General features: G+C 32.9%; 1 protein-coding gene across 1 annotated transcript; it reads left to right on the forward strand.

The window, feature by feature from the left end:
• Positions 1-922: 922 nt before the first annotated feature.
• Positions 923-2,905, forward strand: LOC112789003 (lignin-forming anionic peroxidase). The gene is made up of 4 exons (XM_025830701.2): positions 923-1,264; positions 1,654-1,848; positions 2,030-2,195; positions 2,318-2,905. The coding sequence occupies exons 1-4, from the start codon at positions 1,049-1,051 to the stop codon at positions 2,713-2,715; spliced, it is 975 nt and encodes a 324-aa protein (XP_025686486.1). The 5' UTR covers positions 923-1,048; the 3' UTR covers positions 2,716-2,905.
• The last annotated feature ends 17,680 nt before the right edge of the window (positions 2,906-20,585 follow it).

Genomic DNA, 20,585 nt, shown 5'->3' on the forward strand with positions numbered 1-20,585 from the left:
ATTAAAACTATTAGGTGTGTGTTGTGATATCACTTAAAAGTAAAGAAAAAAAAAGACTAACATAATTAATTTAAAAATTTTAAAAAAAATTATTAAAAAAATCTATCCGTAACTAATTTAAAAAATAAATAATTTTTTACGGACTAATTCAATCATTTATTCTTTATAAATATGTAAACTAATTAAATAATATACTCTATTAGTTTAGTTAATTAGGTTCAGTCTTTTTGGCTCATTTTTTTAATCCTATAATTTCCTATGAAAATTAAGGCAAATCAGAACGTAGGCCATGAATCCACATACGTGTTGTGGGAGCATTTTTTATTTCAAAATGCTCCTAGCTTCTGCTGCATGCGCGTTATTATAGTCAGGAATCAATTTTGACACTCACGTGCATTATTTATTTATTTACAATAATGTGCATTATTAAAAATTAACTATTAATTAGTTATCGATATAAAAATGTATATTTGATATTTTATCATTTTTATTATATTATTATAAATAAATTTAATTATTTATTTATTATAAATTTAATTATTCTATTATATCAAATTTAATTATTTAATAACTAATTATTTAACTAGAAAAATATGTAAAACAATATGCATGTATACACACAATATATAACGACTAATTTAGTATTTGTTTTTAGTATATATGGAATATTTTGTTTATTTGTTTATTAAGATAAATAAATAAAAGAAATTTCTTTATTGATAAAGTCTTCCTCATGATATTAATTAATGAAGGCATAAAGTGGCATTTAGAGATTTAGTTGCCATTTGGAAAGAAAAGAAATTTCTCAACTCGCCTTTAAGGAACCTTTGCTACGCGTTTTAGCGGACATTAGTGACCATGACAATTTCTCACATAACCAAAGTATGTAACTATAAATACATGACCACTGACACCCACTCCTACATCATCTCTTCATTCTCATCACTAATCATTATTCTACATCTTGTTACCCATTCTTCATTCTTTAATTTCTCAATTGTTTTAACTATACTCATCATCTTCAATTATTTGTTCAAAAATAAAAATTATGGGCGGCAGAATTCAAAGTGTCACTATTACTTTTGCTATCATATTGGTTCTCTTAGGCACAGCATGTGATGCACAGTTATCTTCAACATTTTATGATACAACATGCCCCAATGCCCTTTCCACCATTCGAACCACCATTCGCACGGCGGTTTCTAAGGAGCGCCGCATGGCGGCTTCTCTTGTTCGCCTTCATTTCCATGACTGCTTTGTTCAGGTATACTTAATTACATTATTCTTCATTATTGACTACCATATTAGAGATATAATCATTAATGTTGCCTTCTCTTATTAGCTTCAACTTTTGGGATAAGTAGTTTCATGAAATGGTATCAGAACTCTATATTTAAAAATTCTAAAATTCCATCTTTTGGGAATCTCAAAAATAAAAAAAAGGCATAAAGCAAATAAAAAAAAAGGCCTATGCAAAAAAATAAAACAAACCTAAAAAAGACTCCTGTTTGAAGAAAAATATTAGAGATATAACTATTAATATTGTGTTTTCTTGTTAGCTTAAACTTTTAAGATGAACTATTTCATCTCTCATGACATACTATAAATAATGTTAATAGAATCTTAAACATTTAAATGTTTATTGATATGCAGGGTTGTGATGCATCAATTTTACTAGATGATAGCCCCCCGACAATTGTGAGCGAGAAAGGTGCATTACCTAATAATAACTCAGTTAGAGGATTTGAAGTCATAGATCAAGCTAAAGCTGCTGTAGAGAAAGTATGCCCTGGAGTCGTTTCATGCGCAGACATTGTTGCTGTAGCTGCTCGTGATGCATCATTCGCTGTAAGTATATTATGAAATCACTTCTCCTAAAAGTTTAAGTTAATCAATAAGACGACGCACATAAATAATTATATTTTTAATACGTCTCTTTTAAATTTTAGAAATTCTGATACTATCTTATAGTAAGACTCAAATTAAAAGATGCATTTTTTTTGTCTTTCTCTAACAAATTCTTGATCAGGTGGGTGGTCCATCATGGGTTGTGAAGCTTGGACGCAGAGATTCTACTACAGCAAGTATAGCTTTGGCTAATAGTGACCTTCCACTTGCCTCAGATGATCTTAACACTCTCATCTCTCGTTTCAGTAACAAAGGATTTAGTGCAAAAGAAATGGTCACTTTATCTGGTAATTCAATATTCATTGCTAATAATATGTAACATACTCTTCGCACTAAATTTAATACAGAGATAAAATGTTAATTACAAATTATATGACAATCATTAATAAATCTAATTTTTAATTTGTAGGTGCCCATACAATTGGACAAGCTCGATGTGTCACATTCAGAAATAGAATATATGGTAACACAAGTGACATTGATGCTGGTTTTGCTAGCACTCGCCAACGTGGTTGTCCATCTTTGATTAACAACGACAACAATAAAAAGTTGTCACCATTGGACTTGGTCACACCCAATTCTTTTGATAACAACTACTTCAAGAACTTGATTCAGAAGAAGGGTCTTCTTCAATCGGATCAAGTTTTGTTTAGTGGAGGATCTACAGATTCATTTGTTTCTGAGTATAGTAAGAATCCTACAACTTTTAAATCGGATTTTGCAGCTGCTATGATAAAAATGGGAGATATTTCCCCTTTGACTGGATCAGCTGGAATCATAAGAAAAATTTGCAGTGCTATCAACTAATGGCTCCAGAATCTTGGCTTCAACTTGTACTCATATTGTTTTGTTTTATACATGTTTCATAAATTCTTGTTGTTCTTGTTGTCAATAAGGTGTTCTCTAAATTCATATTGATTCTTTTAATTGTAATTTGTAACTATCTTTCTTTATTCAATGATAAAAGGAATTGTAAGTTTGGTTTTCTTTATCTAAATTTATTTGTTACTAGCAGTGTCATACTATCCAAATGACAATTTATTTGGTGATTATTTAATTATTTCACTAATATGAATCTATGATACACTTTCGTTAATCTTGAGAAAGGAATGATTTAATTGAATTGAAATTTAAGAAGATCAATTTGATTCACAATAAATTTAAGTGACCAATAATTCACGGATTTATTTGTTACAGAAATATATGCCTTAATTCATTGGTTAGCAATAAATTCTTCAATAGAACTGCGATTCATGACGGATTATCATTGAGGTGAATTATCTTTGAGGTGTCGGTCCAAAGAATATGATGAAAAACTAAAAATCAGATACTAAATTAGTTACTATATATTTTTATATAAATATATATTATTTTATTATTTTAATCTATATTTTATATTGGTTTAATTATTCTGTAAGTTCTTATCGTTTTATCAAATTTTTAATTAGGTCTCTATATTTTTTTTCTTTTTAATTGAGTTCTTATGCTATTTAATTTTTTTAATTAAGTTTTTACCGTCTAAAAAAAGTTTAAGATAACAAAATATTCTATTAAAAAAAATATTTTAAAATTAAAAATGAAAAACCTAATCTAGACTACTCAATATTTTTTGAATTCTAAAAATACCCTTAACATTTTTTCAGATTCAGAAACTCCATGCCCTCCTTCTCTAAACCCGCTCTCACCCCTTCTCATCTGAATAGAATGAACCGAAAAAGGAAAATTTATGGAAGCTATACAAGCGGTGAACCAGCGGAGGCAGCGACGAGTATGAAGCCGGCAGTGGTTCAATGACGAAGATGGAGGAACAACCGTCGTGAGGGGCGGCTGGGTGCCTCTATCTCTCCCCTTGCTATTGCCACACACCCCAGCCATCTTGCGCACCTTCGTCTTTACCTTCCCCTTCGCGATGGCGTGGCTCTCAGCGCCATTTTTGGCTGCGCGCCATCGTCACGTTGGGCAATTCTTCCGCTATGGATGTCGTCGTCTTCCTCAACTGATTTTGGGTGATTCAGGTAGGTTGGTTCCAAAATCAGCATTAATGAGGGATCTTTGGGCGGCGGGAAGTTGCAGCGGGAATGTAATTTTGATTTGAATGCTGATGAGTTTGGAAAACTCTAAACTAATACTTGTGATGACTAAACATTATTAATGTTATTAATTGCAAGAATATTAAATCATATGTGTTGAATGAATTAATTTTTGCAATGCAGGTTTTATTTGGGCCGAAACATAAAAGAAATATTGCAAGCCCAAATCAAAACTAACATTCAGCCTTGGTGTATGTTTCCTATAATATGTGGCTAAAGCAATTTGTGATTAATTGGGCCAAAACTCAAACATTGTCATAAGCCCAATTTTAATTTTGATGAATGTTCCTCATGCTTGATCCGAAATCAAGTGAAGAAGAAAGCAAGAATTGCTTCCAACGGATCCAAGCATTATACCATGTGATGGATTCCAAATTTCATTAAATTGTCATTTATTGCATGGGAAATATGAGAGAGAAATTTACAGTTGAGTTGATTGATTGTCATCGTGCTGCACGCTACCAATAGCAAAGAAAGGGAAGTAAATTAATTCACTTTAGTTTATTTGTTCAAAAACACTTGATTGCTTCTCTTTCTACATTTTCTATTCTCTCACATCTTCCTTCTTTTCGGACAATACCCAGGAAACCATGGAAGCAAAACTTAACTACCGAATTGAAGGAAGAGCACGCTACAAGACCATCACAATGATGACAAGAAAACATAAAAAATGTAGCGGCTGGGATTCTTATCACTTGTAGTAAGATTGTGTGATGAGATCTTAGCTTCTCCATACCAAAAATGGTTGAAGGAGATTCGGCCAGTAGGAAAGAAGATCTTGGAGGAGATGGCTTGTCACTACTTTTGAGTTCACTTATCACAGAAGGTAGCTAGGGTGGCTGCGTGAGAAAGGAAGCAAAAGTGGAGCAGAAGAAGTCATCATCATCATGAAGCATCAAGGGCCAGAAATCCATCTTAGAGAGCAAGCCAAGGATGGAGTGCTCGGATTGATGAAGAGTGATGACCAAGGAAGGACTAGAGGTAATTGCATGTTGGTTATTGCATGGGTTATCTCTTCTCTCTCTCTGGCCGAACCGGTTCTGTTTCTTGGAGAAGAAGAAGTTGGCTTGGTTTTTGGCTTCAAGTGTGGAGGCTTCCCTCTTCTATAAAAAGAGAGAACAGTCACGGTTTGAAGCAAGGAGAAAGTTTGAGAGTGCAAGGCACAGTGTTCTCAGAGCTACCTGAGCTAACAGTTTTCTCTTCTCCTTCAATGTATTCTGTTTTGTATTTTTCTGTTTAATTTTGTCATGTCTTGAGTCTCATGGAAAAAGGCAAACAGTAAGGTTTGTATGAAAAAGTCATAGAGCGGAAAAAGGCAGAGAGTTCAAAATTAAAAGAAAAAGCCATAGATGCCCTTAGAGTTCCTTTGTTCATCTATGTTGTGTTTCATGATTCTGTAGTAATCTCCTTGTAAGTTGGGTTAGCACTTTACAGTTTGTAATCTGGAAGATTATAGTGAAATTTCATCATGTTTTTGGTAGAGACTGGATGTAGGCTGCACTGCACTTAGCAGTTGAACCAGGATATATCTGGGTGTAATTTTCTCTCTTCTCTACTCCATTTCTGTATCTACTGCACAGGAGCAAAAACCAAAAATATCTCGTGTCAAGTGACGAGACAAAAAGAAAAGTCTTGTGGTTGGGGACGAGACAAAAGAAAAAGGCTTGTGGGTAGTCACGAGATAAAAAGACAAGAAGCTTTCAAAATTGGTTTCAAAGGTCAGCAAGTATTATCAAGCAAAAAGGGGACTAAGATTCAACCCCCCTTCTCTTAGCCACTGATAACCATCAATTGGTATCAGAGCTTGGTCTCAAAGAGATCAAGCTTTGCAGCTTGGAGTAAAGATCCTGATGGCAGAAAACAGTGGCTCAAATTTTGTGTCCTACAATCTGACCGAAGGACAATCAAGCAACAGACCCCCTCTTTTCAATGGGAAAAACTATACCTATTGGAAGGAGAGGATGAAGATATTTGTATAAGTAGTGGATTACAGACTTTGGAAGATTATCCTGGAAGGCCCTCAATATCCAACTGTTACAAGTGCTAAAGGAGTTGTCTCTCTTAAACCAGAAGCAAGTTGGACGGATGAAGATAGAAAAAAGGTGGAGCTCAACGCCAAGGCTATCAATCTGCTCAACTGTGCTATCAGCTTTGAGGAGTACCGACGGGTATCACGTTGCACAACAGCAAAAGAAATCTGGGACAAACTCCTAGTTACTCATGAAAGAACAACCATTGTGAAGAAGACCAGGATAGATATGTTAAACAGAGAGTACGAAATGTTTGCAATGAAGGAAGGAGAATCCATTGATGAGATGTTTGAACGCTTCAACACCATCATTGTTGGCTTGGATGCTATGGGAATCAAGTATCCTGAATCTGTGCTAGTGAGAAGAGTGTTGAGATGTCTCACAAAAAAGTGGGAGACAAAAGCTTTAATTATCTCTGAGAGTAGTGGTCTTGACTCTATGACTTATGATGATTTGAGAGGAAATTTACTAGCTTTTGAAAACACCTACTTGAAAAAAGATTCATAAAAGAAAGGAATAGCTTTTTCATCTCTCACTAACCCTCTGGATGGTGAATCCAATGATAACTCATCTGAAAATGAATTTGTGTTGTTTGCAAAAAAATTCAAGAAAATGGTAAAGCTCAAAGGCAAAGGCAGCAGCTCAAGGAAAATGAAGAAAGACCTTAGCAAAGTAACCTGTTACAACTGCAAGGAAATGGGGCACTTCAAATATGATTGTCCTAAATTAAAGAAGGAAGAGAAGCCAAAAAGAGGAAAGAAGAATGGACCGATGGCTTCATGGGAAGATTTGGAAAATGACTCAGATGATGATGATGAGGAATCCGAGACCAAGTCACAACCGTGTCTCATAGCAGATCACATAGATCAGGTAGTCTTTCATAACCCTAATACTGAAGATCTTCATCTTATGATAGACCACCTTTCTGAAAAAATAAGATGCTTCCTGCTGGAAAATCAAGAACTTGAGCAACAAATCACCATTCTTAAAGCTGAAAACAGTTTTCTTAAAGAAAAAGTAAGGGAGGCCGAAACTGCTTGTGATCTTGTTGAAGAAAACAAGCAGTTAAAAGCCCAAATTAAGAGCTGTGAAAGTGATCATTCTGTTCTTGCATATGTAGACTATTTTAAAAGAAATGAAGAGTTGCTTAAAGAGGTTAAGAGGCTTAAGGAAGACTTAGCCAAGTTCAACCAAAGTTCTGAAAATCTGAATCAAATCTTGGCTAGTCAAAAACCTCTTTATGATAAGGCTGGGTTGGGGTTTTATAAATCTACTGAAAAATCTCATTTTGAAAACTTTTCTTCAACATCAAATGATACAAGATTTCAAGACCCCACCTACTTTAACAAAATAGCAACTCTAAGATTTTGTAGACTATGCAATCGAAGTGGACACTTCCCTATTCAATGTTTTTTGGTGAAATAATGATTGGTGATAAAGTTTGTAAAGTTGTTTTTGATTATAATGGCTTAGGGCATAAGAGATGGTTTAACGTGAAAGGATCCAAGAAGATTTGGATACCTAATGTCACTTAAGCTTGTTTTGTAGGTGTGCCTAGCATCCAAACGGAAGAAAATATGTGGTATATGGACAGCGGATGTTCTAGGCATATGACCGGAAAGACAACCTTCTTCATAAAGCTTGATGAACATGATGGAGGACTTGTCACTTTCGGTGATAATGCGAAAGGAAAAATAGTGGCTGTTGGGAAAGTTGGTAAAAAATTTTCTTCTTGTATAAATGATGTTCTTCTTGTACATGGTTTGAAACATAATTTACTTAGTGTTAGCCAACTGTGTGATTTGGGTTTTGAAGTTATCTTTAGGAAGTTTGTTTGTTTGGTTGTTTGTGAAAAAATTGGGGATATTTTATTTGAAGCTAAAAGATGCAATAATGTGTATGGATTAACTCTTGAGGACCTAAAAAAACAAAATGTGACATGCTTTACATCTCTTGAATCTAAAAAATGGTTGTGGCATAGAAAGTTGGGTCATGCAAGCATGTACCAAATTTCTAAGTTAGTTAAGAAAAATCTGGTTAGAGGAATTCTAAAAATAAAATTTGATAAAGATCTTACTTGTGATGCTTGCCAATTGGGCAAACAAGTAAAATCTTCCTTTAAACCCAAAGATGGAATTTCAACCAAAAGGCCATTAGAGATGTTACATGTTGATCTTTTTGGACCAACAAGAACTTAAAGCTTAGGAGGTAAACACTATGATCTTGTGGTGGTAGATGATTTCTCTAGATTTGGTTGGGTACTTTTCCTTGCTCATAAAAATGATGCTTTCCATGCCTTTTCCAATCTTTGCAAGAAAATTCAAAATGAAAAGGATTTAAAGATTGCCCATTTAAGAAGTGATCACGGAAGAGAATTTAAAAACCAAGATTTTGAAAAATTCTGTGATGACTTAGGAATTTCTCATAACTTTTCATGCCTTATAACCCCCCAACAAAATGGGATGGTTGAAAGAAGGAATAGAAGCCTTCAAGAGATGACTAGGGCTATGCTATGTGAGAATGAGATTCCTAAATTTTTATGGGCTGAAGCTGTGAATACAACTTGTTATATTTTGAATAGAACAATCATTAGAAAAGGGTTAAAGAAAACCTCTTATGAGCTATGGAAAGGAACCCCTCCAAATCTTAAGTACTTTCATGTTTTTGGATGCAAATGCTTTGTACTTAACAATAAAGAAAATCTTGGAAAGTTTGATCCAAAATCCTATGAAGGAATGTTTGTTGGATATTCCACCACAAGCAAGGCCTATAGAGTTTATCTCAAGGAACATAGAACAATAGAGGAATCCATACACGTTACTTTTTGTGATTCTACTTTATTTCCCAGTACTGTGATAGATAATGATTCAGATGATGAAGAAGCCGGAACAAGTAAAGAAAATCCCAAATCTGTTCAGAATGAGGATTCTACCAGCTCAGATTTATCTCGTCAGATTGGAGGAGATATTTCCATTTTGTCTCCTGAGCAGACACGAGAAACTGAGACAGTGAGACCATCAGAAGCTCATCAAAGCTCAACACCACTCAGAAAGCCCAGAGAATGGAAGTCTATGAGGGGCTATCCTCATGACTTTATCATCGGTGATCCCTCTCAAGGAGTGACAACAAGATCTTCCACCAAAAGACAATCCGAACCAAGCAAGTTTGCTCTCTTGTCACAAATGGAGCCCAACAAAGTCAAACAAGCTCTTGAAGATCCATCATGGGTTAAAGCAATGCAAGAAGAGCTCGCCCAATTTGACAAGAATGAGGTTTGGACACTCGTACCCCATCCGGATGGTAAGAAAGTAACGGGTACTAAATGGGTTTTTAAAAATAAACTTGGTGAGGATGGACAAGTTGTTCGTAACAAGGCTAGACTAGTGGCCCAAGGTTACGATCAAGAAGAGGGTATAGATTTTGATGAGTCTTTTGCTCCGGTAGCTAGAATGGAAGCAATTAGGTTGCTTCTTGCCTATGCCGCCATAAAGGTTTCAAAATGTTTCAAATGGATGTTAAATGTGCTTTCCTTTAATGGCTTTATTGATAGAGAAGTGTATGTGGCACAACCCCCCGGTTTTGAGGATAAAGAGTTTCCAAATCATGTTTTCAAACTAACTAAGGCTCTTTATGGCCTTAGACAAGCTCCAAGAGCTTGGTATGAGAGGCTTAGTGCCTTCTTGTTGGAAAATCAATTTCAAAGGGGTACCACCGATACTACTTTATTTATTAAAGCATCTAATGATAATATACTTCTTGTTCAAGTTTATGTTGATGACATTGTATTTGGATCGGCCAATATTTCCTTGTGTGAAGAGTTTGGAAAACTTATGACTAGTGAGTTTGAGATGAGCTTAATGGGAGAGCTAACTTTCTTTCTTGGCCTCCAAATCAAACAAACTCCTAGTGGTACTTTTATCCACCAAGGAAAGTATGCAAAAGAACTTATCAAAAAGTTTGGCCTAGAAAATTCCAAACCAATGGGTACACCAATGCATCCTAACACAAAACTTGAAAAGGATGATGATGGCCAAGATGTGGATGAAACGAGGTATAGAGGAATGATAGGTTCACTCATGTACCTTACCTCCTCTAGACCAGATATTGTCCAAAGTGTGGGTGTATGCTCAAGGTTTCAATTTCACCCAAAAGAATCCCATCTTACGGCTATTAAACGCATCATTAGATACATTAAGGGGACTTGTAATTATGGGCTGTGGTATCCTAAATCTGATGACTTTTGTGCAGTAGGGTTTTGTGATGCAGATTATGCGGGAGATAGAGTGGATAGACGAAGCACATCCGGCATGTGTTGCTTCCTTGGAAGCTCAGTCAACATGTGGTCAAGCAAAAAGCAAGCCACAGTGGCTTTATCTACAGCTGAAGCTGAATACATTTCCGCATCTGCATGTTACTCTCAATTAATTTGGTTAAAAACGCAATTGGAAGATTACAAATTAAAGATCAATAGTATACCCTTATTTTGTGATAATATAAGTGCTATAAACATTTCAAAAAATCCAGTTCTGCACTCAAGAACCAAGCACATTGAGATAAAATATCATTTCATTAGAGAACATGTGCAAAAGGATACTATTGATATTCAATTTGTAAAATCTGAAGACCAAATTGCTGATATTTTTACAAAACCCCTCTGCAAAGACAGATTCTGCATCTTAAGAAAAAGTTTGGGAATGTGTGATTTAAGTGCCATTGATAACTTATGAATATTTGACTCTGTTCAGTTTTGTCTCGTAGGTTTGGACGAGATAAAAATGAGGGTGTAATGGAAGGGCTATGATCAAGGGGGAGGCAACGCAGAATTTAATTTTTCACGGGTCCTACAAAATAGCTTTGACCCCACCATGACAGTTTTGTTAGTTCCTCATTTTTTTTGAAAATAAAATCACAAAATCTCTTAGTTGTCTCATCAAATCCTATTGGAATAAGCATGTTGTCAAATCATATCTATCATTCCAACTAATCCCTTGATTCAAGGAAACTCCCTTCTTTAGTTTTTGAAACCTCCTTGGTTAATAATCGTGCCCTTAATGGTTAATAACTCCCTCCACTTTCTCTTTCCAATCAAGCATTTAATACCCCTCTAACCTCTCTCCACTCACCTCACCTTTCGGCCTTCTCGTCAACCTCCATTACCATTCATCTTCTTCATAATGAGAAAGCGCACAGCACCAAGAAAGAGCGAAAGAATTCGTCACTCTCAAAAGCCATCCACTCCCCAAACACACACACATACACATTCACTCCACTTCTTCATCTTCTCCTTCACCTCCCACCAAGAAATCCAAACCAATGAGGCGCAAAGTTATTGCCCAAAAATTTTATGGAAGGAGAAAAAGTGACAAGGCCAAGGAACCAAGCATGGAAGAAGAGGAAGAGGAATCCCATACATCACCTCCTGCTTCACCACCGAAGAAATCCACTCCCCATGCATCCGGAAAAAAAGCTCTCAAAAGACCAAGGGTTTCGTGCTTCACGAGACCAGGGAACCCGCGAACCTTGGTTCAATGGAGTTCAAGAACAAATTTCATAAATCACATTCTCATTTTGATCCTTCAAGGTTTTCTACATGTGCATTCTATGAATCTCACAAAGAAGTTTTGGAGAAGCGACATTTGTGTCCCTCATACTTGGTGAATCTTGATTCTCTGGCTGCCAAAGGGATTAATTTACACCCTTTGTTTGACAATCTCAAATGGTCACCATTGTTCCTCATTCACAAAATGGTTTACCCAGGGTTAGTGAGACAGTTTTATGCGAATCTGAGATTTATTGATGGTAGTCTTCACTCCTACGTGAAGCATGTGCATATCACTCTGAATGCTGAGACCATTGCCTCAGCCCTTGGTTACACTGATGAAGGGCCGAAGGTTTACATGACTGATAAATGGGATTCACACGTTGGGGTTGCATACAAGCAAGTTCTTCATCAAATTTGTGAAAATCTGTCTGGACTAGACGGAACTGTTCCTACTCACAAGGCTCTAGAACCAACCAACTCACTACTGCACCGCATCATAACTCACATTCTCAACCCACAAAGTGGCTCTCATAATAGAGTAACAGTATCTGATTGTCTCATAATCTTTGCTCTAGTTACTTCATCTTCCATTTCATTTAGTTACCTCATGATTAGACATATGTGAGAATCTGTAAAGAGTATAAAAAAGGCTAATTTACCTTATGGAATATTTCTCACGTGCATTTTTGAGTACTTTAAGGTAGATTTAACAAATGAGGATGTAGAAAACAAGGTCTCTATGATCAAAGGAGGCGGCGCTGCTAAAAAGGGAAAGAAGTCTATGGCTTCTGATCATGATTTCGAAAGTAGGCCAGAATCCTCCAAGGCTGCCGAATCCCTCAGAGATATTCTCACAGAATTCTCCAACATGTCCGACCTCATGGTTCAATTTCATAAATCTGCTCGCAAACTGTCATATGAAAATGAGTCGGCCTGGAAGAAATGAAAAGAGAGGGTTAGCCTGATGCTGGAAAGCCTTGATGATGAAGTGGGGAGTGAGGCAGAGGCCGAGGAATCTGACTTTAATCTCTCTGATGATTAAACTTATGTTTACTGTTTGATATTGGCACACTTAGGCTCAATTTGTTACTTTGTTTTGTTGGGTTAGATACTGCTAGTAGCATAACTCTGTGATACTTTGTGAACACTTTTGGATTATGTTTTGGGTTATATTTTGCATACTATGTTTTCTATGTTAAACATTTCTTGCAGGTGCCCCTTTGATGACAAAAGGGGGAGAAAAGCTGAAAATTAAAATCTGAAAAACAGAGGTGAAAAACAGGGGATGAAATTTTCTGTTGAAAATTCATGATCACCCTTGTTAAAAGGATATATTTTGATGCTTGATAAAGCATGTTGATAATATTGAAACTGCATTTGCTTCATTGTGATTGCTGCTGTTGACTTATGATGTTTTGGCAATGCATTTGTTTTGATTACATGAATGCCTGGCTGTTAATTAACCTTGATGAATATGCATACTTATATTGAATATTCTGATTCATCTTGGTAAAAATGCTGGCTTGACAATTTATTTTTAGCAGTTCTTTGTGATATGTAAATAAAATCTAACAGCTGCCATGGTTTGGTGTGATCATGTGTGATTCAAAAATATTTTCCTTACTTGAATAATACTGCTCTGATATCTTGACTGGAAAATATTTAAAAAAAATTTTTGAACAACATTGTTTTGTACTCAATTGATGTGTGTAAAGTTTGAGCAGAAAATCAAATTATTGATAACAACTGAGTTTTGATTATCATTCAACTATGCTCATAAATCAAGCATTCAACATTTCAGAATTTATATGTTGAATAACATAGTTGCCTCAAGCTTGATTTTTAAAAGTTACAGGTATAAAGCTTCCCTTGGTAAAATAGCATATATTAAGAGGGAGCCATGTAACAATTTGAAAGGGGAGAAATTCAAATTCAAAGGGAGTACTTTATACTCAAATCTTCAAATTTCTTTCCATTTCAATTTTAATAATGTTTGTCATCAAGGGGGAGATTGATGAGTTTGGAAAACTCTAAACTAATACTTGTGATGACTAAACATTATTAATGTTATTAATTGCAAGAATATTAAATCATATGTATTGAATGAATTAATCTTTGCAATGCAGGTTTTATTTGGGCCGAAACATAAAAGAAATATTGCAAGCCCAAATCAAAACCAACATTCAGCCTTGGTGTATGTTTCCTATAATATGTGGCTGAAGCAATTTGTGATTAATTGGGCCAGAATTCAAACATTGTCATAAGCCCAATTTTAATTTTGATGAATGTTCCTCATGCTTGATCCAAAATCAAGTGAAGAAGAAAGCAAGAATTGCTTCCAACGGATCCAAGCATTATACCATGTGATGGATTCCAAATTTCATTAAATTGTCATTTATTGCATGGGAAATATAAGAGAGAAATTTGCAGTTGAGTTGATTGATTGTCATAGTGCTGCACGCTACTAATAGCAAAGAAAGGGAAGTAAATTAATTCACTTTAGTTTATTTGTTCAAAAATACTTGATTGCTTCTCTTTCTACATTTTCTATTGTCTCACCTCTTCCTTCTTTTTGGACAATACCCAGGAAACTATGGAAGCAAAACTTAGCTACCGAATTGAAGGAAGAGCACGCTACAAGACCATCACAATGATGGCAAGAAAACATAAAAAATATAGTGGCTGAGATTCTTATCACTTGTAGTAAGATTGTGTGATGAGATCTTAGCTTCTCCATACCAAAAATGGTTGAAGGAGATTCGGCCAGCAGGAAAGAAGATCTTGGAGGAGATGGCTTGTCACTACTTTTGAGTTCACTTATCACAGAAGGTAGTTAGGGTGGCTGCGTGAGGAAGGAAGCAAAAGTGGAGCAGAAGAAGTCATCATCATCATGAAGCATCAAGGGCCAGAAATCCATCTTGGAGAGCAAGCCAAGGATGGAGTGCTCGGATTGATGAAGAGTGATGACCAAGGAAGGACTAGAGGTAATTGCATGTTGGTTATTGCATAGGTTATCTCTTCTCTCTCTCTGGCCGAACCAGTTCTGTTTCTTGGAGAAGAAGAAATTGGCTTGGTTTTTGGCTTCAAGTGTGGAGGCTTCCCTCTTCTATAAAAAGAGAGAACAGTCACAGTTTGAAGCAAGGAGAAAGTTTGAGAGTGCAAGGTACAATATTCTCAGAGCTACCTGAGCTAACAGTTTTCTCTTCTCCTTCAATGTATTCTGTTTTGTATTTTTCTGTTTAATTTTGTCATGTCTTGAGTCTCATGGAAAAAGGCAAACAGTGAGGTTTGTATGAAAAAGTCATAGAGCGAAAAAAGGCAGAGAGTGCAAAATTAAAAGAAAAAGACATAGATGTCCTTAGAGTTCCTTTGTTCATCTATGTTGTGTTTCATGATTCTGTGGGAATCTCCTTATAAGTTGGGTTAGCACTTTACAGTTTGTAATCTGGAAGATTATAGTGAAATTCCATCATGTTTTTTGTGGAGACTGGATGTAGGCTGCACTGCACTTAGCAGCTGAATCAGGATATATTTGGGTGTAATTTTCTCTCTTCTCTACTCCATTTCTGTATCTACTGCACAGGAGTAAAAACAAAAAATATTTCGTGTCAAGTGATGAGACAAAAATAAATGTCTCGTGGCTGGAGACGAGACAAAAGAAAAAGGCTCGTGGGTAGTCACGAGATAAAAAGACAAGAAGCTTTCAAAATTGGTTTCAAAGGTAAGCAAATATTATCAAGCAAAAAGGGGGCTAAGATTCAACCTCCCTTCTATTAGCCACTGATAACCATCAAATGTCGAGGTGTGCGAAGATGTCAAGGAAACCTGCGTTAATGTTGCCAATGGGAATGGTATTTATGAGGCAAATGTCATATCGGGTAAGATGGGTCAGCTCCAAAGAGACATGACAAATCTTAATCAGAGATCTATGGAAGTTGATGATGTTCGTAGTGATTTGAATGATGTTTCCAAAGATTCCACACCAAAGGATGTTCCTGTAACTGTAATATCTGGTCATGAACAGTCCAAAATTTTTCAGGCAAAGTTGCAATTACCCTCTTCTTCCCAAGATTTAAATTCAGATGATGTTCCTATTCTTGAAGTCTTTTCTATTTATGCTTGTTTAAGGTCATTCAGTACTTTATTATTTTTGAGTCCATTTACGTTGGAGGATCTTGTAGCTGCTTTGAAGTCCAAAACCCTAAGTATATTATTTGATAGCATTCATGTTTCTATTTGAAAACTCTGAAAAAGCATTTGGAATACCTTTCCAATGAAGGTATTCAATCTGCATCTGTTATCATACTTGTCAATATGCTTAATTGTGTTATCTGCATAAGTTCTTCATTTTTTCTATTTTTAATTTTTTGTATAGGAATCTTAATTGAGATTTTCTGGACATTGTCACATGACCTATTTTCATGGCCGAGTATCTTTTGATTCATGGTTTACAATTTAAAACTAGCTTTAATCTTAACTACTCAAATTTCACAGCTGAGACTACTACAACCAACCTGTGAATGGGAAGGTTGGGATTCTTCAGTACTTTAGTTCTTCAGTCTCTTTACTTTTGTCTATATTTTATTGCTATTTTTATCTTCTTTTTTTTTGTTATTTTTTATGTTTTTTTGCAGAGTTGGAGTCTGAGAGCAGAAGCCTTGTTTGTTCTTTAGAATGGAAATCCAACATTGCTCATTAGTGGCTCTCACTAATTAATGTGTTATCACTATTATTTATTTATAGGAAAAGTATAGGTAGACAATAAAAATACTAAACAATGTGAATAATAGATATATCGGATGTTTATTTTACTAGGTGTACGGATGGTTATTTTTTTATAAAGATTTAGATAGATAATTTAGAGGTGTAATGTGTTTTTATTTGATTGGTAGTTATTCATGTTGTTCAAGATAGTTATTGTTTACCTAGCACTTCCCTTATTTTTATTATTATTTTTACTCCATAGTTGTGAGAGAAAAGATTTTAAAAAGTGGCTATTAAGAGAGAATGATGAATAACTAAGGCCCAATTTGGGTAAATAACTTAAATAAGTTCTTTTGGAAAAGGAGTTTAAAGTATAAGGACTTTTATTAATAGTAGCTTATAAATAAGTTATTTTGTGTTTAGATTTTTAACTATAGAAGTACTTATTTTAAAGTTGTAGCGTTTGGATAAATAACTTAAAAAATACAATTTTTTTGACATAAGAGAATGGATATTAAATTTTTTTAAATTGTTTAGACTCATAATTTAAACCAGTCTCTTTCAAGAATTTTATTTTTAAATTTGCCCAACCAACTTTGTTAAAATGTGTTCCAGGTCTATTTCGAGCCACCATCTCTTCTTTACATATTTTTATGAATATAACAGTATTCATTCCAATCAGCTTTAAATTTTCTTCCGGACTTGCCACTTTCATGAATTTGTTGGGGAAGAACATAAAAAAAAAGAAAATTATAAAACTAATAATAAAAATAATAGCAAGTTGTATAAAAATAAAATCACATATAAAAAAATAAAATTAAAATCACATATAAAAAAATAAAATTAAAACTTAGATTTCATGGCATACAAAATATTCAATACAAATTTAATAATAAAAATAGAATGATAAAATGATAAAAAAAATACCTGGAAGGAATATATGCTAGTTCAGATGGAATAGAAGATGGTGGTGAAGGGTCAATACTTCCAACAGATGAATCATTACGTGAAAATGGTGGTGGAAGGCCAACACTTCCAGTAGATGGAACATTGCGTGTGAGGATGATGGTGGAAGGCCAGTACTTCTAAAAGATGGAACCTTGCGTGAAAATGGTAGTGGAGGGCCGGTATTTCCAGCAGAAACAGGAAACTTTTTTCCATAGAATCAAGAACGAAAGTAAATTTTTTTGTTTTGAAATCAATTTTTTTTCACGGAAGTGATAAAATGACTTATCAAAAAGGAGAAAGTCATCTATTTCTACTTCTTCCAAAAGCTATGAATTAACTTTTCGGGAAGTTAAAAGCTCTTCTTAAAAATAGTGCCAAAAACACTTATCGTAACTTTTCATAATTCAAAAGTAAAAAAAAGTAACTTTTGTGCGTTCCCAAACGAGCTCTAAAAGACGATGAAGAAGGTGGAAGACAGGGCTATACAAGTAATTTCACAATGTACTAATATTCTTTTAATGTTTAACGGACTAAATTGAAAAAAAATTGACGTATAGGGACCAATTTAAAAGAAAAAAATTATAGGGACCTAATTGAAATTCGGTAAAACTATAGGACCTGCTGAGTAATTAAATATTTTATATTTTAATATATGGGAGACACTTAAATAAAGACGGCTAAAACGTCTTTTTTTAAAGATGTTTTTTAGTAATTAAAATTTAACACATATAATCGATTAAACCGTTTTATTTTTGTCAAAATTAGGCTAAACAAATTAATTTGACCGAAAAAATGGTAAATCAAATCTTGAATTGGTCTAAATTAATATTATTTTTTTATAGAAGATTACTACAATACCCTTATTATAAAAAATGACCAGAATACTCATATTTTATATATTAATTTTGAGAATCTTAAACTCTAACTCTTTATTTCTTTGCCGTCATAGGGTTAGAATTTAAAGTTTTCAAAAAAAAAAATATATATATATATATAATAAGGATATTGTAGTTATTTTTTATAAAAAAATATTAATTTAGACCAATTCAAAAATTAATTTATTGATTTTTCGTCTAAACTGATTTATCCAATAAATTTTAATAAAAATAACACAATTTAGTCAATTATATATATTAAATTTTAATTATTAAAAAATATTTGAAAAAATATTTTTAATATCTTTATTTAAATGACACTCTTAATATATATCATTTTTGTTACATTTAGCATGTTTGTTAAAGGAAAAAACATAGAGTTAAGACACTTTATAAAGGGGCCAAAAATTTTAGATTGTAACAACAAATCTTGAAGTATCATTAAAGACGAAGAAGCTAGAGAAGAAAATTAAAGAATTCAGTTACAATTTTTCAAGTAGAAGTTTTGTTTTTATAATAAAATAAAATATTATTTATACATTAAAATTAGTTATTAATATTATTTAATTCATTTTAAATATATATTTTATATTTTAATATGTATTTTATATAAAAAATTAATTTTAATAATTAATTTTATTAGTGTATGTCAAAAATAATTTTTTTTAACTTTTAATTATTTAATAAAAATAATCTCTCATATTAAATATGTAAAAAAAATATTAAATAATAAAAATTTACACTTTACCAAATAATTGAAAAAGAAAAATTAAGAGGATCCCATGTATACCTAACATATTTCATCAGGACAACAACAAATTACGAGCTTTTAGTCATTCATTCAAAAAACATTAACATGTTTTCCTCTTTGAAAACTTTAACTAGGCAAATTAAAAAAAAAATCATCAGAAGTACGATTTTGCATAGGGGAATATCAAAGACGCAAAATATGGTGCCCCTACCTCTAACAAGTGTCTAAAATAGGCCCTTTTTTATTTAAATAAAAAATAATTATTTATTCAAATAAATCAAAATAAAAATTTTTACTATTTTAAAGATTTAGTTGTGTTTTCGATAGCACAAAAAACAAAAACCTTAAACTACAAAGATTGTGCAGGTGTTGATAGCAAAAAATTGTGTGCAAAATTTCTCTAATTTCGCTCTCTATGTCGGAGAAACTAATAACAAAATCGGTTAAACTAGGTATTTTTTAAAAATAATCTTCTATTCAGTTTTTTATTATAATAATTTAAAAAAATTAAAACAAACACATTCAAATAAATTTGGTGTCTTTTTAAAATTAAATACACATCCAAAATACAAACTAAATAAAAATAAAATTTAAAATTTAAATTTTAAAATTTTCATTTCAATTTTAAGATTTTTAATTACTAATCGATTATAATTTAAATACACATCTAAAAATAAAATTTTAGATTTATAATTTTGGATGTGTTTCAAAAATATTTTATATATAACTTAATAATTTTAGATGTATTATAATTGAAAAAAAATTTAAATTTATAATTTTGAATGTGTTGCAAAAATATTTTGCATATAACTTAATAATTTTAGATGTATTATAATTGAAAAAAAAACCAATTTTTATAAACGTACCATCTACATCTTCTTATAATAAGCACAATTATTTACTGTTGACTTACGAGTGTGTCAATTAATTATTTATTGTATAATTTTATAAATTTGGATGGATAAACAAATTATTTTAACATGTATTTTAGATGTGTTAATAAAATAATTAGCGTTCATTCTAATAATTTGGAAGTGTATTTTTGAATTTTAAATTATACTTGTATAATTTTGAATGTGTTCAAAAAGCACTTGGTGTGTAATTGTATAATTTTGAATGTTTTGAATAAGCGAAAAAAAAAATTGAAGTGAGTTTAATTTATTTTAAAAACTTCATTAATATTTTAAAAATAAGTACACAAAAAGTTGTTACAAATTTTATGGTTTAGTTTGCAAAAAATTAATGCATTATAAGTTGTTACAAATTTTACGATAACAAGTATAATAATAAATTAAATAAAAATAAAAATTATTTCTTAAAAATAGAAAATATGATTAATTAAAAAATTAAAATAATAAAATATTAAATTTAAAAGCCGAATAAAAAATAATATTTAAAGAATGAGTAGCATTTTTCTAACAAAATATGCCCCAATTGTGCTGTTATTGTCAGCAAAAACTAAAGAGAAATGTGCCCAACGTTTGCATTTCTTCTGCCAGCGAAAACAGAGGAGTTATGCTTATAAATAACACACTCCTTGCCGACGTTTTCAACAAAATTTTATTTGTGAAGTTTGCGCGTGCCAACAGTGGTATTTTATCCGACTTAATTATTCGATATTCAACATTTCTTTAAATGCTGTAATTTTTTATGGTTAGGTGCACATATTTTTGTTATAGAATATGTGTTTGAGTCGTAATTCTACATTTCTATCTAAATTATAGTTATTATGGCCTC

This window comes from Arachis hypogaea, chromosome 3 (genome assembly GCF_003086295.3).
Source record: "Arachis hypogaea cultivar Tifrunner chromosome 3, arahy.Tifrunner.gnm2.J5K5, whole genome shotgun sequence".
NCBI classification, from domain to species: domain Eukaryota; kingdom Viridiplantae; phylum Streptophyta; class Magnoliopsida; order Fabales; family Fabaceae; genus Arachis; species Arachis hypogaea.